Source organism: Danio aesculapii, chromosome 22 (assembly GCF_903798145.1).
Source record: "Danio aesculapii chromosome 22, fDanAes4.1, whole genome shotgun sequence".
In the NCBI taxonomy this organism is placed as follows: domain Eukaryota; kingdom Metazoa; phylum Chordata; class Actinopteri; order Cypriniformes; family Danionidae; genus Danio; species Danio aesculapii.
In genome coordinates this window covers 2,497,359-2,512,206 of record NC_079456.1, presented here as the reverse complement: position 1 = coordinate 2,512,206, position 14,848 = coordinate 2,497,359, and the positions used below count along the sequence as shown (strand labels likewise).

General features: G+C 37.0%; 1 protein-coding gene and 1 pseudogene across 1 annotated transcript; both read right to left on the bottom strand.

The window, feature by feature from the left end:
* LOC130215687 (gastrula zinc finger protein XlCGF7.1-like) overlaps positions 1-14,848 on the bottom strand; it is a 359,478-nt pseudogene that overhangs the window by 159,048 nt on the left and 185,582 nt on the right.
* znf1167 (zinc finger protein 1167) lies at positions 7,649-13,168 on the bottom strand. Its single transcript, XM_056447520.1, has 2 exons — positions 13,063-13,168; positions 7,649-9,886 (listed from the first exon to the last, which is right to left on the bottom strand). Exons 1-2 carry the CDS (start codon positions 13,115-13,117, stop codon positions 8,490-8,492), a joined length of 1,452 nt encoding a protein of 483 aa, XP_056303495.1. The 5' UTR covers positions 13,118-13,168; the 3' UTR covers positions 7,649-8,489.

Here is a 14,848-nt window from a genome sequence, read left to right as displayed (position 1 = left end):
TGTTTAGTGTCGTAGAATAAAACGTGAAAGTATCTTGAGTTTGTGTTTGCCACCAACCTTATTGAAGCCATTTAACCAAAATCCCATTCAATAACCCACTGACTCTGGGACGAGGGAACCAGAACTGCTAACATGCTAACTGCTTACGCCATACAAACTGACGTCATAGTTGCTCCAGTATATTGATAAGCCATGGTGGGTGTTTACTATCAGTCTTGCGTTGAGCGCAGTTGACCAATCACAAACTGGGTCGTCAGACCAATCACCGCAGATTAGCGTCAAGCAAAGGAAGAGTTTAGAAACAATGAAATCGCTGAACAAATCATAAGGGAGTCGTTGGGATAATTAGGTAAAAATAAATGCATATTATAAGACAATACCAGTGTTCTTTGAGCTTAAATTCACATCAGCCTGTTGTCGGAGACCCCAAAACCAAAATAGGACCTTTTATAATGTATAACAGGGGCTGTTTAACTGAGAAATCTGGTGTGTGTGAATACAGAGTAGAGTTTACAGGAAGGGAGATTACATTGTGCGTTTTTAAGTTGTGATTTTTCTCTCCAGTGTGAGTCGCCTTATGTATTTTCAGGTGTCCTGATTGCCTGAATGCTTTGTTGCAGTGTGAACACTTGTACGGTCTCTCTCCAGTGTGAATCATCTGGTGCATTTTCAAGGCTCCAGCCTTCATAAAACTCTTACCACAGTCAGAGCACACGAACTCTCTCACACCAGTGTGGATCTTCTGATGTTCATTTAAATAAGACCGTCGTGCAAAACTCTTTCCACACTCAGAACATGAATACGGCCTCCCATTTATATGAAGTCTAAGATGTTTCTTCAACTCGTAAGGCCTCAAAAATGTTTTGCTGCACTGATCACATCTGTGTGTTTTCTCTCCAGTGTGGATCAGCTTGTGTGTTTTCAGGTTTCCTCTATTATTGAATCTCATGTCGCAGTGTGAACACTTGTAAGGTCTCTCACCTGTGTGAATGATCAGGTGACGCTTGAGAGTTTCTTTGAGGTTATAACTCTTTCCACACTGAGTGCAGGTGAAACCTTTCACAGCTGTTTTTTTAATTGATGAACTATGTCTGACCTTCAATTGAGTTTCTTTCTTTCTGTTGACATGAAGTTTCTCCTCATCTTCACTCAGTTCTTCACTCTCCTCCTTCACCATCACATCTGAAAATTAATAAGTGTTAAGAGTCTAGTTTTTATCCGTACAGTTGAATGATCATGAATAATGTGTTTGGCTGAGATGTTTAAGACCTTCATAGACATGACACATTTCAGGATGTGCTCTCACTAGGCATGGGTGCCGTGAACTGACACCTGGAGCAATTATCACGATTTTTAAATGGTGACTGTGCAAGAACTGGATGCATTTGAGTCTGTGGATGTCGAGAGAGAGCAAGCAGCAGATTTTACCTGTCAGTGGGTGCACATGAATACTTTTTATTGTTTTACTTTAATCTGTTGTAAAGAAACAGTGTAAAACACACACTTTCATACCATAATAAATAGAAATACTGTTAAAAATCTCGTCATTTTTTTTCTTGTCGCATGTAGTGAACCATTTAAGTGCCGTGGGTAAAAGGTGTGTTTAATCCAGCTACCACCGCAGGTATATTTTTAAACCTGTGTGAAGCACAACCTCTTCATCTGATCAAAATGGTTGCCTCCTTGTTCTCTCTAGCTTAAAAAAGTGTTCAATTGTGTGTTGTAACTTCTGACCGCTTCGCTTCTACTGAATCTCTCTGGTTAACTCTTCATGGGCCTAATCACAGACTGAGCCACCTTTTATAACGCATAATAGGGGCTCTTTACCATATAATGTGAGTGGAGATTAAATACACAGTTATTGCAAACACAACAACGCGAATGATGCTGAATGTGCAATGCGTTTGCATCGAATGCACTGAATTTGTTTCAATCACGTATTTCGCTCAAGTTCAAGATATTAAACTCATTAAATTCGATATTAAATTCACATGCAGTGATTAACATAGAAGTATCTTGTGCATGTTACCAATTAAACTGAACATGCTTATAAACTAGAAAGTCATGACACTGAGAAACAACAGTCTCTGAACACACCGACACTCATCAGTCACTGAAGGAGAAAACTCAAGCTTATTCACAGAGAGACCTGGAGATTGGTCAGTTTTACGGCGGTCAGTGAGTGTCCAGTTTTCTCCAGTTATGATCAATACAGCAGCGAAGACGAATGTCGGATTAACAACCTCACTGTTCTACAGCCTCATTATTGAAGAGTAATGAATAAACACAAACCTATTAGTTCTTCAGTCTCTTCCTGTTTAATTCTGCAGGGTTCTGGATCACTCATCTTCTCACTGTCCTTCAATAAACTCTGTCTTTGTCTTTCACTGATGGCGGCAGAGCTTCAGGAGAAGAAACAGAGAAATCTGATTCATTTACACTGATTGAGGAAATAAACACATTATGATGTTAGATCTTGTGATACAATATGTGATTTGCTCAGGTCAGGTGACAACAATAAAATTAACTTAAATATTGATGAGCCTCAGACTATAAACATTGATTAAACAGTCATTCAAGATCCGCAGCAGATCAGCTCATTTCAGACAAAGTGTTTGCAGGATGAGCTCATCACTATTGTAATTAATTTTTAAAAAATGCATTTGTACCAATATATTGTTTTATTAAGTAGTTACAGCAGGGGTGTTGCTAGAGCCAATTTACTGGGGCACGTGCCCCAATAAAAATCTCCAGTGCCCCAGTAAATGCATTGAGATATGATTTACTTCATATGCAAGTGTATTTATTAAGAGTGGTAATTCTGAAATAAAGATGTTATTGTCTATGTGCAATCGAACCAACGCTGGTGAAAGCAATGTGTTTAATCAAAAAGCAAACGACTCAACCCGCGCGACTCTCGCACGCGCTGCTCTTCTCCTGGTGTGAGTCCCGGTAGTTAACATGCACGGCAAAATACTTGCTGCTCACGCGCCGCTCATGTGTTGTAAAACCGGCATAACAGCCTTTTTCTCTTTCACAAGTCGACAAAACTAAAGTTTAAACAATATTACGGTGATCTTACTAAGCATGCCTCCTGATAGATTTTTTTTGTGTGAAGCAAAAAGGAGGGACGACGAGTCAGGGAGGTAAAGACTTAATAAACCTAATTCTCTGCCATGTGTCAAGTCTAAGACAACAAATAATTCTAAAAAAAAAAATTTTTTGTTGTTTTCTAATGAATTGTCTATAGAATTTCATTATAATGGAATTAATATTCATGCAAAAGGATTTCTTAAATGAACTTATCATACTCCAGACACAACTGGAGTGATATGCTGGTATAATAACAATAATACTTATAATTATAATAAATATTTGTTTTGTATATATATATATGTATATATATATATATATATATATATATATATATATATATATATATATATATATATATATATATATATATAAAATATATATATATATAATATGTCTAGCAACGCCCCTGAGTTACACTAATAAAGCAATCAGATGAATTTTCTGGATTAAAATGTGTAAATCTGCCGCTGTATATTTCCATTGTTTCTCTTCAGATACTATGCGAAATTACTATTACAAACGCTGATAAACTTGTACTTACTAACACATAAACTCAAACACATTCACTCATATCTTCCTCTCAGAGCTCCTCTCTGCCTGCTGTATTGTTTTGGTCAGCAGACACACAGATAGAGGTGAACTCAATGCAGAAACTAGTCGCAGATTGTCGCTTTAATAAACTGTAAAGTGTGTTTTATTGTTGTGTAAACACGAGAAAAAGCGTCAACGACTCACCTCAGCTCTGAAGACTCGACGCTGAATGACGCGTAAGTGCTGACGTCATCACGGCGAGGCGGGCGCAACAGAAGATCGTCAAAAACCTTTTTCTTACCATAGGACAATGTTTTGTTTTGTTAATTACAAAACACAACCTTTACATAAATAGAAAATATATTTCCTTAATATTACCTTACATATACATATTGCTTTCTGAAATGCAGTAATACTTCGAAATGGTAAAAATTATATTTGAAAAACAACCGAAACTTGTAAACTATATAATAATGTGTGATGTATACATCCATTCTGTTTTTTTCATTTTCATATGTACTGTGAATGTATATTCTCACTTTTCGCATAATAATAAATAAAAGATTGTCAAAAACGCGGCAAACAAAAATACTGCCGAGAGGAGGAGGGGTATGGCAAGCTATTTAACATTTAATTAATAACCTGTACTAGTATCTATTTATATGTTACTAGTGCTTCTTGTTTTAGATACTAGTATCTTTTACATTAAGTACTAGTGCATATTCATCATATACTAGTGCCTATTCTTTAGATACTAGTGCTTTTTAAAAATATACAAGGGCTTACTCGTTAGACACTAGGGCTGCATCCGAAACAGTCTATGACTCAGTAGGTACTGCATTTGAATTTAAACGTACTACTCTGCTGTTAGAAAAGTACGTTATACAGTGTGAATGTGAGCAGTATGAATGGAAGTCGGATGTACTACATTCTCCATTTTGTCATGGTCACGTGACCTCTACCAGCATCAGTTGCGTCGATTCACTCCCATTCATGAATTCTCTCGCGGGGCATCATGGGATAGCTCAGCGTGCATGGAATGAGCACTTCAGAATCTCGCCGGAATTAGTGAGTCATCCCGTTACTTCTCGCATACTGATTTTCGAATTCTATGAATCTGGACATACTACTCGGCTCACATACTGTTTTTAACGTACTATATAGTATGGAAGTATGCGGTTTCGGACGCAGCCTATTTTTTTTTTTATTAGATATTAATGCCTATTAAATAGAACCGCGATAACTGGGCAAACGAGGTTCAGAAACAAATGTCTATGTATGAAAGCACTAATATTATATTTGCATGCAATTGACAAACAGTCGCAGCCAAATTACACTTTAGTGCCCATCCTGTCTACTGTCCTGACGAATCGGGCCATTGGTCAGTCCTTATTGTTGAGCTCTGTAATGACTTAGTGCTTTTATGTTCTAAACTGTCAACATATACTCAGAAGATCCTTAAATCATAAATCTTATATTTAAAAAAATCTTTTGTTTTACTTAGGTCCATGATTAGCATCATGCTAACTACATGCTAATCATGTTAACATCACAATGACTCAATTAGCATTTTATAAGTATTATGATGACACAATTAGCATCATGCCAGCTACATGCTAGTCATGTTAGCATGATTCGAAAAGCTGATTAGCATCATGCTAGTTACATGCTAATTTATCTTTTATATTTATTTCTATAGCGCTTTTACAATGTAGATTGTGTCACAGCAGCTTCACATAGAAGATTATAGTGAATTGAAAAAGTGTCAGTCCAGTTTTGTTCAGTTCAGTGTGATTTAATTTTCACTACTTAGAGTTCAGACACTGAAGAGCAAAGCCATCCATGCGCAGTTCCACGGGTCCCGAACCATGCAAGACAGTGGCGACAGCGGCGAGGAAAAAACGTCACTAATTGCCGAAAGTGAAGAATTAAAAAACCTAGAGAAACCAGGCTAATCATGTTAGCATCATGCTAATTGAGTTGCTAACATGATGCTAACACAATTACAATCATGTTTGCTACATTCTAATCATGTTAACATCATGGTAACAACTCAATTAGCATGTTGTTAACATGATGCTAACATGATTAGCATGTAGGGGAGAGGGGTAAATTGTCCCCTTAAGAGGCAAGAATGTAACCAAAATTGTCTCCATAGACTTAACATTGACACAAAATAGCTGACAATCGGTTCTTTTGATTAATGAAACTCAAAATGTCTCTATAAACTTATCATTGGCACAAAATGGCTGACATCCAAAAATCCCCATAGACTTAACATTGGCACAAATAGTCTGACATCAGATATTTGGATGAGAGTGACATAGAAGTTTAGGGGTGGGCTCATTTGACTCGGCCTATCAAGCCTATTATGTAGTGATAAAACAAATTTGTACATGCTCCCTAGCAACCACTTATACAACCCTAACAACCATATAAAAACATTAACAAGCCATATCTCAGCACATGAACTCTAAAGACAAGGTTTGGGTTCTTTTGATTCAGGCTGTTAAAATCTCCTTTGTTGTCACCTCTTAAACTGCATTGCCACAGCCTAGCAACCATTTCAAATACCCTAGCAACAGCATGAACACATATTTGGCCATTTCTTAGCACTCCATTGCTTTCGGGCAGTACGGTAATACATTTTACCCCATAGATTTACCACGGCAAACACCACTGACATTTTCTTTAGTTATCAGAATGCAACTTTATATATAAACAATACAACAAAATGCATATCTCTATATGAAAACGTATAACTAGGCTACAATTAATCACTACACTATCCAACCATGTGTGTTTTTAATGTATAGAATTTAATGAATCCATATTAATGTGCAATTGGGCTTTTGTACATCTGAAATAGTAAGGTGAGTGTATTAACTGTTTATATGTGTAAACTCATTTTCTGATTAGCTTATATACTAAACAAAAAATATTAAAAGTATATTTATGTATAAGACACTTAGTAATCTGAAAGCTTGACTTCTACTGTATTATTTGGCCATGTATCATTTATCCCCTCTAGCAAGCTACTGTGGGCCCATAAAGGGCAGCGTTAATGTGGGTCCAGATACTGGCATGAAATGTGGGGCACGTGTGGGCCCCCTTTGGGACAGCCCAAAAGTGTGGGCTATCCAGCACTAATCAGAGCGGGTTAGCCCACAGTCAGCCCACACTTTTGGGCTGTGCCAAAGGGGGCCCACACGTGCCCCACAGTCAGCCCACACCATTGTGAACTGCTTGCAATGACCCTGTATGAGCCACTGAGTCTGGTTCTACTTTGTACATATAAAAAAACATTATACATTGCATATTCAGAACAATTTCACGTAACAATAAACTGGGTCATATTAATAACCATTTATTTACGGAGTTTAAAAACAAAAAATGTAACAACTGTATTATATTGAAATGGAATTATATTTCAAACTAAATCAAACATCAATAAACACAAAAGAAACCTAACTCCAACCAATTTTAATCAAAAGCAAGTCCCCTCTGAGTTTTGGCCCTTCCTTGGCACCCAACATCTCACCATCCCCCCTACTGGACACATCAGGAACAACAGGGGTGTAAAACTGCCTAGATCCAAGTCTGCAGATGCCCCATAAAAGGCTGAAAGCAGTTTTCACAATCGCTAATGTATGTAAAAAACACCTTCCTCAATCATTTGAGGTAAAACTTTAATTTAGGCACTTAAAATGTTAAAATTAACTCAAATTTAAAAGCAAACGTAATTGACATACTAGACGGCTGACAGATATTTAACTAAAATGATTCTGAAGAAACTTAAATTTGTTTTTAATAAAACTTAATAATACAATAATAAAAAAACACCAAATAAAAAATAAAAACATATCATCTATAAAAAAAGATGAAAATATAATTAATGTTAATGAGAAACGATTACGTTTAAATGTCAGTAAACAATTCAATACACTTTACACACTTATTCACACATGTGTATTAAGAAGAGCAGCGAATAGTCAGACTGCACTATGGTTAGCAGTATCTCCATGAAACTGTTTTATTAAAATTAATGATCAACAAATGAATCTGTCATGACGGTCTCTACAAGTGAAGGCATTATTTACACACAATATGAATAAATAGATAAACACTACAAACTATAAAACACTACTTACGAAAACACTTAACCAAAAAACAGACAAATCCAAACGCCCAACACAAGCTGTAAAAGCGGGCTTCATTCCAGACCAGTTCAGCTCGATGACGTATAATGAGTCCGACATCGCCTGTAGACCCATTGAGCAACCGTCTTTTTACAGAAGCGGAACCGATTTAAAAAGTCAAGAGTGATGTGTTTAGTGTCTTAGAATAAAACGTGAAAGTATCTTGAGTTTGTGTTTGCCACCAACCTTATTTAAGCCATTTAACCAAAATCCCATTCAATAACCCACTGACTCTGGGACGATTGAACCAGAACTGCTAACATGCTAACTGCTTACGGCATACAAACTGACGTCATAGTTGCTCCAGTATATTGATAAGCCGTCGTGGGCGTTTCCTATCAGTCTTGCGTTGAGCGCAGTCAACCAATCACAACAGACTGGGTCATCAGACTAATCACCAAAGATTATTGTCACACAAAGGAAGGGTTTGGAAAAAAATGGATCACTGAACAAGTTATATCGGATTTGTTGGGATCATTAGGTAAAAATAAATGTATAATATAAGACAATAACAGTGTTCTTTGAGCTTGCGTTCACATCAGCCTGTTGTTGGAGACCCCGAAATCAAAATAGGACCTTTTATAATGTATAACAGGGGCTGTTTAACTGTGAAATCTGGTGTTTGTACAAAGTAGAGTTGTCTGGAAATTTCATTCTGCTTGTTTAATTAGTGATATTCTCTCCAGTGTGGATCTCTACATGTTTATTAAGGTTTGATAATTGTGCGAAACTCTCCCCACACTGAGTGCATATGTACAGTTTCTCTCCAGTGTGAATCATCTGGTGTCGTCTCAAGTCGGTAGCTTTCTTAAAACCCTTCTCACAGTCCAAGCACACAAACTCTCTCACAGCAGTGTGGACCTTCTGATGCTCTTTTAAATGTGACTTCTGTCTGAAACTCTTTCCGCACTCAGAGCATAAATAAGGCTTCTCGTTTGTATGAACTCTGAGATGTCTCTTCAGCTCTGAAGCCCTCAAAAATGTTTTGCTGCACTGATCACATTTGTGTGGTTTCTCTCCAGTGAGGAGCATCATGTGTGATTTCAGGTCTTCTGAACGTCTGAATGTTTTGTCGCAGTGTGAACACTCATACGGTTTCTCTCCAGTGTGAATCATCTCATGTATTTTCAGGTGTCCTGAACGTCTGAATGTTTTGTTGCAATATGAACACTCGTATGGTTTCTCTCCAGTGTGGATCTTCTGGTGTTTTTTCAAGTGTTTATTTGTAATAAAACTCTTCCCACACTCAGCGCATGAGTAAGGCTTCTCGTTTGTATGAACTCTGAGATGGTTCTTCAGCTCTGAAGGCTTCAAAAATGTTTTACCGCACTGATCACATTTGTGTGGTTTCTCTCCAGTGTGGATCATTTTGTGATGTTTAAGGGTACCAGCCAGTCTGAATCTCTCATCGCAGTGTGAACACTCATAAGTTTTCTCTTCAGTGTGAATCCTCTGGTGTCGTTTTAAGTGTTCAGCTCTTCTGAATGTCTTCTCACACTCAGAGCAGACAAACTCTCTCACACCACTGTGGATCTTCTGATGGTCTTTTAAATGTGATTTCTGTGTAAAACTCTTCCCACACTCAGAACATATATGAGGCCTCTCGTTTGCGTGAGCTCTAAGATGGATCTTCAGCTCTGAAGCCCTCAAAAATGTTTTGCTGCACTGATCACATCCGTGTGTTTTCTCTCCTGTGTGGATCAGCATGTGTGTTTTCAGGTTTTCTGAACGATTGAATCTACTGTCGCAGTGTGAACACTCGTAAGGTTTCTCTCTTGAGTGTGTCCTCTCGTGTGAATTCAGGTTTTCTGAACTACTGAATCTCTTGTCGCAGTGTGAACACTGGTAAGGTCTCTCTCCAGTGTGAATCCTTATGTGAATCTTGAGACTGGATTTGCGGCTGTAACTCTTTCCACACTCAATGCAGGTGAAACGTTTCACGGCTGTTCTTTCCACTGAAAAACTATCTTCAGTCTCTGATCGAGTTTCTTCTTCACTCTTGACATGATATTTCTCCTCATCTTCACTCAGTTCCTCACTCTCCTCCTTCACAATCACATCTGAAAAGTAATAAGTCACACTTTAAGAGTCTACAGGGATCTTACACCTTTTCCAACGTCAAATTTCAATATACAACCATTTAAATCCTTTGTTATATTTTAAAAAACACAATATGACATTTCAACTTAAATTGTTGAATACTTTGGAACAGCGGATGCTGAACTAGCACCCTTTGAGGAGAGAGTTGCCTCAATTGTGGGCGACACTTTACTGTCTGGAGTAGTATCCGTGTCTGTGGGAGACACAGATGTATTATGTCCTATTTACACTGAGTGGTGCGGTACGGTTCGGTATGCTTTTATGGCCATTTCCACTGTCAAAAGGCGTACCGAACCGTACCACTTTTTTGGCACCCTTTCAAAAGGGTACAAAAGGTGGAGCTACAAGTGGAGCTGAACGCTGATTGGTTACAGATACATCACGAGCTCGTGTGGAGCAAGCCAGAATGAAAACAAAGGAACCTCCATGTATTTATACACAGCCGAGACATTACACTGTAAAACTATACACATTTATTAAATGAGCAATGGATGACCCAAGTTCAAACAAACTAGTGTCATGATATACAGACACTAGGCCAAGAATAACAAAATCTGCCGTCTCCTGTTGTTGATTTACGAGGCTGTCTAAAAGTGTGAGCGGTTTTCGCTTTCTTCCGGGAGCTCGCGATCATTAATGTAACGAACTTCTTGGGCTGATGATAATAACGTGCGCGTGATTATAGAAGTGTCTCCGACATCTGATCCATTCAGAAAGAAAAGGACAAACGCGAGAGTGAAGAGCGAATAAAGGAGAATCCCGAAAACACACAGAAGCATATTGTTTCAGCAAGCTGAATCACGAACAAACTGCCATGTTTATCATCGCCTTTTGGACTAATATGAACTGGGAATGACAGAATTACTCTCTAACAGAGGCTACATGTGCTGCTGAAGATTACAGGCACAGAGGTTTGCACTGACTGTGGGCTATATTTTGTGTTGTTTTTGAACCTAAATAAGGACTAAATGTCTGCTGTGAATATATTTCACAATTTATTTCCATTCCAATTTCTTTATGTCCTGGTTTATGTGTATTGAATATGTATGAAGACAGTTGTGCTTTGTCTACTAAAGAAAGAAAATTGATTGATTTATGTTTAATACAAGCAAGGCGTTGTATTCCTTTATGTTGGAAGAATGTTAATCGCCCCCTCATTGGACTTTGGTTGAGAAACCTTATAACATGCTTGGCTCTTGAAAAGCTCACATATATAATAAGGAAAAAATCCTCTGAATTTTGTGATATCTTGGAGGTGTTTTTGGACTGTAAAAAATGGAGATATTGAAGAAGCTTTGGAACTCTGAAGTTGTGGAATGTGAATTGATGCTTGATTAGAATTTTATTTTATTATTATTTATTTATTTATTTATATTTTATTAACTTTAATATTATTTTTTATTATATTTTTTAATAAGGATTATTATTTTTTTTTTTTCCTTTCCTAAACCTGTCTGGGGTAAGTTCTGGGTATGGGGGTTTGAATTACTATAAAATATTAAGAAAAACTCAATAAAAACATGTTATACAAAAATGTCTGCTGTGTATAGTTTTTCAGTAGTTGGTAACATATCGTAGACTGTAAGGGTCTGTATGTGTTTATATATGTTCATTTATTTCATATAATTGCAATAGGCTATTTCGTACTGTCATTGATCTGCAGTTATATTCAACTCATGTTTATAGAAAGTTTATTAATGAACATTTATACACAGGTATTTATGCGTATACATCTGTTTTGTGAGAAGTGCTTCTCATATGATATGTGAACGACTGTTACGTGGGTCTGTGTTGTATTTAATTTATATTTATTTATTGTGGATTTGTGCTCGTTGCGCTTGAGTTATAGGAGGAGTTTCCTACCCGGCTTGTCTAGGATTGGATGACGCCCGTGACGTCACGGGGATTCCCACTATATAAGGCTGACAGCAATGGCGGTTCAGTCTCTCTCTCTGACTCTTGCTCTCCCGCAGTTCGGTGGTGGCTTGCGCTCAGGCGGTCTGGCTGGCGGTGCTCCGCATGCCAGGCGATGCATCTACACGCCGCTCTCTTTAGAATTATGTATTTGTTAACATTTTGTTAACTCGTTTGTTTATTTTGATACTTTGTTTTTATAGCAGGTAGTGGATTATTTTTCATAGTCACGTTTTGGTATTTATTTAGTTTAGTGAAGGTAAGCAGTGGCCCGGAAGACTCACCTGTTTTTATTCCTTTTACAGGAGTTGTAGGTAAGATCTGTCCATTTAAAAACAGTATAGTCAGAGACCTGTTTCCTTAGCTGCCCTACCTGTCTACTTGATTTTTGTTTTGTTAATGTTTTGCTTATTATTTCTGTGAATTAAAGAGTGTTGACGGAACATCAATTTATTAATTCAGTCATCTGTGTCTTTCATATGTTCGGCTCAAACCTTGGTTATTGTTGTTTGAGCCAGTGTTGAGTTTTGGGCCGTAACAACGACCTGTTCAGCTTTACTGTAGACATTTATTGGACGGAGAATGACATCTAGTGAAACTCTCTGTTGTACACCAGGCCCACCAAAAGGGTACCCTTGGCGGTCAAAACGCCAGACTGATAAAGGTGACCTGTACCGACCCATCTGCTCTTATCAGTTCTTATCCAGGGAGCGCCACCGGCATTTCAGCTGCCCAATCGCCCGCTCTACAACTGGCCAACACTGCCATTGCCATAGATTAAGGGTTGTATACATTTGCAAATGCTTATATATGTTCTAAATCACATAATTGGTAAGAAAAATGGTGTCAATTAACCCATTTTATCACTTATAAATGAATAGCAATGTTTATCACATGTGTTGGTGCAATACTTTGTAGTGTGCAATTTAACACATTTGCTTCTAGGAGCCGCCAATGGAAATAAAACAAACACACACAAGAAATACACGTACGCTGGACATGAAGTTGGCACAGACCAACGTGATCCAAATGTGAGCGTGAAACCTGGTGTACACCAAAGTTTTTGTGTACAGTGGCCCCTGGAGATTGGTCAGTTTCACTGCGGTCAGTGAGTGTCCAGTTTTCACCAGTGATGCTCAATGTAGCAGTGAAGACGAATGTCGGATAAACAACTACACTGTTCTACAGCCTCATTATTGAAGAGTAATGAATAAACACAAACCTATTAGTTCTTCAGTCTCTTCCTGTTTAATTCTGCAGGGTTCTGGATCACTCATCTTCTCACTGTCCTTCAATAAACTCTGTCTTTGTCTTTCACTGATGGCGGCAGAGCTTCGGGAGAATAAACAAGAGAAATCTGAATTATTTACACTGATTGAGGAAATAAACACATCATGATGTTTTATCTTGTGATACAATATGTGATCATGTGATTTTCTAAAGTCAGGTGACAACAATAACATTAACTTAAATTTGTAGAGCTGAATATTGGTGAGCCTCAGACTATAAACACTCATTAAACAAACAGTCAGGGTCAGCTCATCAGTATTATAATTAATAAAAAACTGCATTTATATCAGTATATAGTTTTATCAAGTATTCACACCAATAAAGTAATCAGATTGTCAGCAGTCGCGCGTCTGTACAGAAACTGAAATCAGAAAAACGGTTGGAAAATAAATAGCGCCAAAACTATTTAACGTTGTTTACTGGTTTAAATTCGCTTATCTGCAGCAGTATATTCACAGTTTCCCTTTAGATACTTTGCGATATTATTATCGCTGATAAACTCACACACTGACGCAGAAAAACCCAAACACTGCGCTCATATCTTCCTCTCAAGAGCTCCTCTCTGCCTGCTGTATTGTTTTGGTCAGCAGACACACAGATAGAGGTGAACTCAATGCAGAAACTAGTCGCAGATTGTCGCTTTAATAAACTGTAAAGTGTGTTTTATTGTTGTGTACACACGAGAAAAAGCGTCAACGACTCACCTCAGCTCTGAAGACTCGACGCTGAATGAACGCGTCAATGCTGACGTCATCAATGCGAGGCGGGACTGATAGAAGATAGTCCAAAAAAAAAAAAAAAAAAAATTGTAAAAAAAAAACACCAAACAAAGCAAAGGAAATTCATTTAAAAAATCTACAAAAATACACCCTGTCAATGCATTTATCTAAAAAAATTTACTGATTTTGCACTTACTTGTTCTTTCTGTCAGGAAAATTTGACACATGTTTTTTTACACGTAAAATCTCACAAAAGTTTTGGTCAGATCTATATAATTATTTTTCACAATTATTATCACAATAAACAAAACAAATCTTTAAATTGAAAGATATTATTTGTTATTATTCTAGTCCCAATAATAAAAATGAATATATATATATATATATATATACTCAGTCAAAGAATTATTAGCCCCCCTGTTTATTTTTTCCCCAATTTCTGTTTAACGGAGAGATTTTTTTTTAAACACATTTCTAATCATAATAGTTTTAATAACTCATCTCTAATAACTGATTTATTTTCTCTTTGTCATGATGACAGTAAATAATGTTAGACTAGATATTCTTCAAGACACTTCTATACAGCTTAAAGTGACATTTAAAGGCTTAATTAGGTTAACTAGGCAGGTTAGGGTAATTAGGCAAGTTATTGTATAATGATGGTTTGTTCTGTAGACTATTGAAAAAAAATATAGCTTAAAGGTGCTAATAATATTGACCTTAAAATGGTGTTTAAAAAATTTAAAACTGCTTTTATTCTAGCCGGAATAAAACAAATAAGACTTTCTCCAGAAGAAAAAATATTATCAGACATACTGTGAAAATTTCCATGCTCTGTTAAACATCATTTCGGACATATATATAAAAAAAGTAAATAATTAAAAAAGAAAAAAAAAAAATCAAAGGGGGCTAATAATTCTGACTTCAACTGTATATTTATATAACTTTTTTTATTATATGCGAAATTCTTTATGCACAAACAAACATTTCTTAAATCCT